The sequence below is a fragment of the Montipora foliosa genome, chromosome 13 (assembly GCF_036669935.1).
Source record: "Montipora foliosa isolate CH-2021 chromosome 13, ASM3666993v2, whole genome shotgun sequence".
Lineage (NCBI taxonomy): Eukaryota > Metazoa > Cnidaria > Anthozoa > Scleractinia > Acroporidae > Montipora > Montipora foliosa.
Window position 1 is genome coordinate 10,948,722 of NC_090881.1, and position 10,000 is coordinate 10,958,721.

Genomic DNA, 10,000 nt, shown 5'->3' on the forward strand with positions numbered 1-10,000 from the left:
TCCTAAACAATAAACAATCCGTTTTAAAGTGGCGTGCTTGAAGGCTCTTCACAGCGAGAGCAAGAGACAAAGGGCATTAATTTTGTTCTTCCCTTTCCCATTTGCACTAATGCTCAGTGAACTCTCAGTGGAAGGTACAGTGTACATGGTTCAACTGCTTGACAATCCCCAGAGTGTAGAGCATGGGGTAATCCCGGACAGTCACCTGTCCAGTTATGGACCCTATCCAATAGGACTCAATGTTGGTGGACAAACTGGAACCGGTGTTTTCCTTTGGGCAACTGCCACACACTCCAAAATACAGTGTACAGGCTGATTGATGCACTGCACTTGTGATGGACTGTTTCTATAAGTACAAAGCTCACATTTTTCTGCAAAGTTGTTACTGTTTGAACAACAACATGGCAAAAGAGGAGCAAGAACATGCCTTTTTCACACCAAACTTAACTGATTAGAGTGTAATGTGAAGTGCTAGTTTTGTACCCCATATGAACCATGTGAGCATTAGCCTTACTGACGGAATTGGGCCCACACAAGGACAGAGAAAAACTCTGACCAGGGTGGGATTTGAACCCACGACCTTCGGGTTAGATCACCGCTGCTCTACCGACTGAGCTACAAGGTTAGACGGGAGCAGGCCGTGGGAACTGAAGATGTTAAAGTCACGGCAATGAACATGTACAAGTACAAGGAAGGGTTACGTTTTGCAAACGTTGGCTGTGTAGCACTTATATTTAAATAGACTTAACTGATTAGAGGGTAATGTGAAGTGCTAGTTTTGTAACCCATTCTTGTACCCCAAGTCACACAAAAGGGCTGTCTTTGGCCTAATATCGTTCAACATGACTTGCTCTCACTTCTCTGCAAGTCAGTAGGATCGACAGGCAATGATTAATTATTTGTATACACATGTACATTGTGAAATTAGCCCCTGACCTTTCTTCAGTTGATTGTTGATTTTATCTTGCAGCTCAATGCCTTGTCTATTGTTTGGTTCAATTTGTAGCAGTCTGTTTGTATATCTCAGGGCCGACTTGTACTCCTAAAAATAAGAAACACACCATACTAGTAATTATCATTTGAACGAGAATGGTATTAAACTAATCCGATCCAATACACAGATCGGTTGGATTGGAAAATGCTCAGCTGGTCGCTCTGTGAACTTTCTGGTGGTCTGGGACAACTGACTGACTGCTAATTTCGAGCACTGTTAGGGTAGAAGAACATATCCAACTTCACTGAGTGAAGGAGCTGGCTGCTGACGATTTTAAAGTCTTCCGTCAGTACTTAATGAATCCACTGAGTCTCCTTCGGAGGGTCCTTTGACATTAAGTGCAGTATAAGTCAAAAGTAAGTAATACCAGGTCGCGTTGTGTCTCCTGCACTACGTGAATCGCATCGCACGCTACACAATTCCTGTCGCACACTACACGAGTCATGCAGCGCGATACAGTGTAGTAGGTGAAGTATAAATGTTTGGCATAAATTACCGGTAAGATCAAATGTGTCACACAAGATCAATCAATATTTCCTTTGCAGGTACATCAGAGTTTGTAAGTTCCAATTGACATGATTCATGTAGAGTGCAAAGTAAATCGTGTCTCATCTGTGGGTGGTTATACATGTAACTTACTTTTAAGCAGTACTCAGAGTGTAGCATTAGGAGTTCTAAATTATCCTAATTGTACAGCAACTACAGGGACATAATTTTCACTTACGCCTAACTTGTAATATCCTTGTGCAATGAAGAAAAGGTAGTCTCTTTGGTCTGCTCCACTATGGCACAGTCCTGAAGTACATCAGAAAACAAGACAATAGTTACACTGTAGTAGTTTCAATACAGCACGAGAGGGAAGCATGAGGATCATGTGACTAATCGGAAAAAAAATAAATTAAACCCTTTTAGAGTAATCATTTGAATTTATAAAATATTTGGCTGAGGCTGGTGGAGTCAAAGGCTGAGGTTTTTTCATTTAGGTTTTTTTCATGTTCCCCAAGCTGAACCATTAAAACACTGTTAATGTACATTGTACTTGTCCTTTTTAACGGGGTAGGACTTGAGCAAAAGGGTTTTTTTTAAAATTAAGATTAGCATTAATTAAAAACATTGTTAAAGAACTTGTCCTTACAGAGTTTTTATGAAAGGAGTGGATGTCTACAGGGATTGTTAAAAAAAAATTAAAAGACTGATTAGAAAAATGAAAAAACTTTTTAGTCATAAATAATTTTACTATTATGAACCCAGTGAATTTAAAAATGGCAACCAAGTGGGTGGCTGGCAGTGTACGTCAAAGAGGTTTTAATTGATTCTCCCCAAGATTAATTATATTAGCATTAAAACAAACCAGTAGTTAAAGAATTTGTCCTTACAGAGATTTTATTAAGCCCTAAAAATATGCTAAAAAGTATGGATGAAGGATTTCTTTATATATTGTAAATGTACCTTGAAGGAGGAGGACTCCTTTTAAAATGTAACTCTTGTCATTGCCTCTAATCAAACACCACGCATAATTGAATTGTGTATTTGGAGAAACATTTCCTTTCTCAAGTTCAGTATTGTATGCCTCCTCAAAACCCTACACAAGGCAAAACAGGAGAAAGCCATTAAAACACCCCTCCTTTACATTCAGAAGTTTCCAAATTTTGTGAAAAATGTTCCCTGTCTCAAAAAAGGTTAATTTAATCAAATACTGATTTTGGAAAGGAAAGGAACTTTATTTCAAGTGTCTAGTCTTCTCTGGGCTCAAAGTTAGAGACCAAATGGTCGCACATGCGACTAAATTTCTAGTTGTGCACCTAAAAAATCGTGTGATCGCACTTGCGCGCCTTAAAAGCTCAACTACAGCCCGACTGAATTGCCTCTCTGCTTCCTCAACAGACTATACATGTACTTGCGTACTCCGAGTGGTACAGTGTAAGTCTCGAAACAGAAGCTTCAATCAACAGATATAAAGAGATTTAATTATATAAATTATACCAATTAAATAACAAAGTAACATTATTTCTTTTCCTTTCTATTTGTCATCAGTTTTCAGAAATTCCCCCAACACCGATGAAGGTCCATTTTTCCTGTTGATGTTTCATTCCATCCCATACTCTTCTGTTTTGTTAAAACGCCGCTGACACATGCAAACGAAGACTACAAATATTTAGCACATGCTTATTGCCCATGTCAAAGGTTTCTGATAGCAGAAGGTCAAGAGAGGGTCAACAATACATGTATGAGCCTTTTTCTTCAAGGAAAGAGAATTGTTAAAAAAGTGAATTATATCCCAGTTAAGTCATCGTGCTTGTATTGTCTTGTATTCAATAATTTTCTTTTAAAGATCCAGCCTTCACATTCTACAATTTTAGCGAGTAAATCTGCCTTGAATGATACTACGTCACTAAATCAGTCTGTGATAAAGCTAAAGGATGAGCCAAAGAGCAACAAAACAAAAATATACAAATTCAAAAAGCAGAGTTAAGCTAATTCGAGTAGATATGTAGAGTGGGATTCAGAGAAAGAATTGATGCCCTGTAGATACTGTAATGGTTTCATCCTTAGTCAATGGTTCCCTGCTAGCAGAGGTCTCTTTCCTTTTGCGTTCGCTGGGCTGACAAGTGCAGGAAAAGAGACCTAAACCATGGGTCGAGACTCTTTGTGTTGAGCATGTGTGTGCGGGTTACTTGTTGTGTAGGCTCACTTAACGACAGCGGCATTACTGTAAAGGAATGCGTGCAAGACAGGAGGTTCAAGTCACAGTCAAGCGAACATATTGTGGGGCATGCGGTTGAAGAGTCCCGTCCAAGGTTGTGGAGGGCGGTTGCATAAAACCGAGTTTCCACCCATGGCAGACGTCTCTTTTCCCGTACAATGCAAAAAGAAAAGATACCTCTCCTAGCAGGGAAAGTCAATGGGTGCAAGAACTTTAAACGCGAGATGCTTATCCCTAGGATTTACAGAGTTCTAGGATTTACAGAGTTTGGTAGCAGTAAATCGAAAGCAGAAATGCAGCAAAATGTATTTCCAGGAGTTTTGGCCAGACAGGAAACAGCCCAGCAGAAAGAGCTTAAAGGGGCTAGGTCACGCAATTTTAGGCAATTTCAGCACTGATCGAATGGTCATAGAATTACCTAAAATATCAAAATAACTGTTGAAAACTATAAAAGAACTCTAGCAAAACACAGGGAAGCCAAAAAGGGACATGGATGGACAAAACTGGAGAGGATTGAAATGGATTGAATTTGGGCAAATTTAAAAAACGTCAGCCCACCCTTTTTCAAATTTATATCAGTCTGTATATAAAAATGTCATTTACACAGCTGGAAAATCATTCTCAGTTGTTATGTGGCCATGATTTTGCAAATGAAAGACTCTTGCTCTGCCAATTTGATGTTTAGAGCTCATAATAAACAAAATTAAACAAAATTATTTAAAACAGCGTGACCTAGCCCCTTTAAGTGAGAGCTTGAAGTCAAATTAACATTGCTTATAATAAAGCAAAAGAAGAACTCCTGGTCACAAAGTATCGGTCACTACTTTTCCTTTATTAAATGAATGGATTTGACATCAGTCCAACCTACATCAATGACGTCAAATGCGCAGAATTTATTTCTGACATTTGCGACAGCATAAATTCTGATCTTGGTGACCTGATGGAATCATTGAAGTACAATGTACGCGCTTATTATCAATTATGAAGTTGTGCATCTATTCTGGTTTTCAAGTATAATATTATTTTCTTTGGTTACAAGTTACATGTACATTAAACATGATGAAAACTTCTCTGTTATCTCAAATCTACTTTAACCTTAAGATGACATGTAATAATAATTTGTTGTTGACATTGAGAAGTCAAGTTGATTTAAAAATCCCTGTGACAACAATTTTATCGCTGGACATCTCAAACGAAAAGTAAGCCAGCCTAAGTTAAGAAAACAAACACAGGAACAAAATAAAATACAATAAAAACTGCAAATGATGCAATTATGTCTTAAGTTCTGCTTTTCTGTTGGAACAGGTGCTCCCAGTATTTTAAGCTGTAAGTAAAGTAAAGTCTCTGCTTATGAGCCAGAAGGCCCATCAGGCTAGCACTTACAGTATCTCCGGTTTCATTAGCATGAGGTGACTAGGAGTATTTCTACTCCCCGCTGGATGGGATGCTAGTCCATTGCAGGGTTACCCCCAGCATTTCGCCGGTACCGGTCCCATTTATACACCTGGGTGGAGAGAAGCACCGTGAGAGTAAAGTGTCTTGCCCAAGGACACAACACAATGTCCCCGGCCAGGACCCGAACCCGGACCAGTCGATCCAGAGTCGAGCGCACTAACCATGAGGCCAAACCTCTTGGTGCAGAGTACAGAACCAACAAATTCAACCCACATGTGATGCCAATTGTAGGAACTGAAATCGAACCTGATCCACATTGGTGAAGCAAGTTCTCTGAGCTCACCACTACATGTACATGTACATCAGCCCTGCATCACACAATGCCTGGACCCTGATTCTTGTTGCAGCCAAAACAAGGCTAAGGGGTGACCCTGAAAGTGCATGTTTTAACTAAATATCGGTTGTAACTGCGGTAGTTGTCTTGACTTCTGATTCTTTCCTACATGTTACTTAAAGCCGCAACTACACCTGTAGCATATGTCCCAAATACACTATTGACATATGATTTAGGAATGATTAATTTTAGAAGTTAACTGTTTTCTTATATTATTGTATTGAAAAACTGACTGAATTTACCTGTGTTTAAATAGTAATGTACATAGTCACTAACGACCAGATTTGCCTATACATGTACTTTGACTCATGTCTTAGACCTTCCACCTCAAATGAGTTTCACAGCATTCAAAGCCCAGATGCCATTATAGTACACTGTAAATAGTATGGCACCAGATTGTTGGGGTGTTTGTTTGTTTGTTATTTTTTTGTTTGAGCAGGTTGAAGTTTTTGGCAGCTATTTAGCTGATGTGGACCTGTTATACACCAACCCATATACTCACAGAGGACAGCCACAACACAAGGAACTTCATCCCCTACCCTTCTCGAATAGTGTGTGGGTTCTTTAATGTCCCACAGGGAATTAATGAATAGGAAGATATTTTGTGAGACAGGGTCTACGGTTTATACATGTACATGTAGTCCTTATCTGAGAAGACTTGAAAGTCTAACCATTTGCGGCTGTAATTACAAAGGCACCACTTTCTCCTCAGTTTTTAAGACCCTGAGTGTTGGTCCGGCCGGAGTCGAACTCACAACCTCCTGCATAGCACCCCGGTGCTCAACCAACTGAGCCACCGGTGCGCGGTGAATCTCAGCACTAGAAAACACAAACTAATCACCTGCAAGTAGCCTATTAAAGGGAGGTTGACAATGTTTGTGACAAGATGCTTCTTTCAATGCTGTAAATGTAGTATAGCAATAATTATTTATTAAGAGTTACAGGCTAACTTTATAGTTGGACAGGGGCTGTCTTGTGGTCACAGTATTAAACACCTCTCCACTCTTCACTGTCAATCAGATACCCACCATCCACTTTCTTTTTTGTACATGTATTGAATGACAAGCTCTCGCTAATGACATAATATGGCGGCCCAATTTTAATGGGCTTCAAATTTTGAGCTAGAAACATAATTTCCTTTTTGTTTCAAACTGATGTGCCGAATGCAGAATGTTTTTGCAGCCATTACTAAGGGCTTTCACTGGAACATCAAAATCATCAGTCTATAGTCATGTGATGTCTACGTTGTTGTCCAAAAGTCAATAGCCCTTTTCACGGTTAGTTTTTCTCATTTGCATTAAAATGTAATCTAATGTGGGTGCGAGGCAATTTCGGGTTAAAACTGCAAAATAGGCCGAAATTGCCCCGCATATACATGCTAGATTGCATTGCACTACAACACAACAAAAGGCGAAACGTACAGTCTTAACGGTCATTATACAATATCTTTAATACCATATATTGAGAGATCTCATGCTCTTTGCAGTTGCATAAACAGCATTTTGCCGACAAACCGCTTAAGTAAAAAATATCCACCTCTCGCAAAAATCCGTTTGCTGCCACAAACAAACTTCCACACACACTGACGGGTTAACAGACAAAAAAAGCGCATCTTTACCTTCATGTCTTCGTCGGTAAGGCTGTCGTCCATACTTCTGTGCTATAAAGTAGACAAATAGGATGTCTGATGCAGTAATTTCTCTTCCAAAAACTGTGGATGTTTCGACTCCGTTTGCGTTTTCACGTATTGCAAACCTCGTTTTCAGGAAGAGATCAATTTCTCGTCCCAGGTCTACTCGGAGTTCAAATTAAAGATGGCTGCCTGATTCGTGGCAATTTCGGCAATTTTGAGGTTCAGAAGCATCTTCGATTCTTAAACGCCATGGACTCCCGAGAACAAGATGATGGACTGCTAAAAGCCCTATTCAAGGAGTCGTTTCAAGGTAACGTTTGTTTGAGATATGAGTTGTTGATGAGATACGAGCTGGAAAATAAAGAGCTTCGTTACGTTGGCCTTCCAGAAATGTACATATGTTGAAGATGTCGGAAATGTACATTTTACGGTAAAGAATAATGAAAATAATAAAAAGTTGGCCAATGTATAAAAGTGATCCTTGTAATTCTCTGAACTTTTATTCAGATGCAAGAAAGCTTTCTTATAAAATGCACATAGCTAGTACACTATACAGTCACTAGCTTCGAGAACAAAATTACCGGTATAGTCATCGGTTGCCCAAGCTTGATATACTGTATGTGTATCTGTACTGCACTATATTATGCAAGAGTAGAAATATAAGTATTTGTATGGGGAAGAGGTTATTCTCGAAATTCCAAAAAAAAAAAAAATTACGATTTGAAATAAGAAATAGCTTACCTTGCTTTAGTCTTGGTACGGTCTCTGGGTCGATTAAGAGCGATTTAGGTGGTTTTTGGTTCCTTTTCCCTCTATATATTCTTTCCCAAGGTTGGGCACCGAGACAAAGCCGCAGAATGGAATCACCGCTGGAAAAGGGCCATAAATTCGCTCCCATTAGGCTTTGATTGCCTCATAATTCCATGCAGATCATGGATGATACTTCCGCTGCCCATTCGTCTTCTTCATTTGAGCCGCTTGTACACTGGGAAGGAATTAAGGGCTGCCAAACTCTGCAAACATTTGCTTCGAGAGCCATCAGATGAGGCTTAATATTCACCAACCACATTACCCAAACCGTTGGAAAATTGCTTAGTGACCCGTTACTGGTCAATGGGCACAAAGGTGACCAATGGGCTCTTCGCATGATACTGTCACATGGTACAAAATCCACCATGCTGGATATGGCAAAAGAATGCTCCAGGCTCCAAAACAAAGTGATTTCAACCAGCCAAGCATGACTTTTCTCTGTTTTGGATTCCCCACTGCATAGCTTGCCATCCAGCAGGGCAGATTTTATACCATGTGACACTGTTTCATGCAAAGGGCCCATTGTGAGTCTTAGGCCAGGTCGCTAAGCAATCTTTCAGCTGTTTGGGTAATGCAGCTTGACAGGTCAGATAGCTTGCATAGCTGCCGGTATTGTTGGCGTGCGAGGCAAATTAACGAGTGGCGAAGCCGTGTGGATAATGGAGAGGGGTGCTGTGAATTATCGCCTGCCTGAAAACTTGGGTTTTATTAATATCTTGGTCACTTCGCAGACAGAAATTCTGATTGGCTAACAAGAACACTTCACTCAAATTTTACTTGAGACTGCTAGAAAGGAGTTGCTATAAGGCAAAGATGTTGTGGTTACATGAATTCTACCCACTGGTTTTGTTAAAATCTTGATTCATGTACACACGATCTTCACTTTGGTGAAAGAATAAAATATTGTCATAAAAAATGTCCCTTGTGATCGTTTCGCAGATACTGCAGTCGACAGTGCAAGGGAGTTTTTGCCTTCAGTTTACTATCTGGTGAATCTAAAACATTACAGGCACCTTTGAAGGATGATATCCATAATGGAACAAGATGTTGTTGGAATATGCTGCGAGATCGTCTGGGCTCAACCTCTTGAATACAGAATCAGAGGCAAATTAAGGGTCTCTGAGCTCGTTTTGCACATTAAGGTTCTACAAGACAAAATTGGCAACAGTTTTAGTAATTATTTTGAGACAAATTGAGATCATTGATTTGGTTTCCTCGTCAAACTAAGTGAACACATCAACGCTGGAACTTGGATTAATGATCAGGACTTTTACTTGAGTATTTTAATTAGATACCAAATAGGTACAATGTATTCCATTAGGGAGTTCTTGGCTTGAGGTGGGATGATTTCCTCAGACATTTTCGTTGTCGATCGGTAGTTCATTCATTCTCTCCCCTGATTGAAATGAGGTTTCGGTCGATAAAAGGGTGTTTATTAGTAATCTCTGAATTGCAATTATTTCAGATTACATGCACATATTATCTACAGTAATCGTTTGTGGATTTGCTTGACAATCTTCCTCATTTTACTTTTATGTTTGGTGTATCTACCCTTTCCATGCTTTTCAAATTAACATCTGTATTTGTTATCTTCTGTGCATGCTGCTATTCAGTTTTGCAGCCAAATATTGACACTTGCAATACGCAACTTGGTTTCTCATTACAGCGTTACTCTGATTGGCTGTTTGTAACTGGATTCAAAGTGGGCGGCACTAAAAAAACATTAAGTTTTCGGGCAGGTTGTATTTCACAGCGCCCTTCCCCATTCTCTGTGCAGCTTATAATGCCTCTTGTGTCAACAATACCATTAGCTTGGCAGGCTGCAGGGTCACATTAACTATTAACTAAGGAAAACCATGAGGTACATGATATTCCTTGCACATCTGACATATGACGGCAGAAAATGCAGATCCATGGTCACCCTTGAAACCACAGGACACCCAGAATGATGACTTGCATTCGCCTTCATCAAACACAGTGATAATAAATCGTTTTCATAATTGTTTGTTTTTGTTTGTTTTTTTTTTTTCAGAAACATGGAAAGACAATCCAGATTTTGCTTTGTATTTG

General features: G+C 39.5%; 2 protein-coding genes across 2 annotated transcripts in view; one reads left to right on the top strand and one right to left on the bottom strand.

Moving 5' to 3' along the window:
• The window catches only part of LOC137982758 (mitochondrial fission 1 protein-like), a 10,183-nt gene extending 2,943 nt beyond the window's left edge, over positions 1 to 7,240 (bottom strand). Inside the window, exons 1-4 of the mRNA XM_068829908.1 lie at positions 7,106 to 7,240; positions 2,444 to 2,576; positions 1,719 to 1,789; positions 937 to 1,042 (exon numbers count right to left, since the gene is read on the bottom strand). Coding sequence (XP_068686009.1) covers positions 937 to 1,042; positions 1,719 to 1,789; positions 2,444 to 2,576; positions 7,106 to 7,138 — 343 coding nt within the window. The 5' untranslated portion in view covers positions 7,139 to 7,240. The remainder of the gene's footprint in view (positions 1 to 936; positions 1,043 to 1,718; positions 1,790 to 2,443; positions 2,577 to 7,105) is intronic.
• A 51-nt stretch (positions 7,241 to 7,291) lies between these two features.
• Positions 7,292 to 10,000, top strand: part of LOC137983313 (conserved oligomeric Golgi complex subunit 8-like) — a 24,293-nt gene continuing 21,584 nt past the window's right edge. The window contains exons 1-2 of the mRNA XM_068830520.1: positions 7,292 to 7,430; positions 9,963 to 10,000. The exon at positions 9,963 to 10,000 is cut by the window's right edge and continues 34 nt beyond it. Of these exons, the coding sequence (XP_068686621.1) occupies positions 7,370 to 7,430; positions 9,963 to 10,000 (99 nt within the window). The 5' untranslated portion in view covers positions 7,292 to 7,369. The remainder of the gene's footprint in view (positions 7,431 to 9,962) is intronic.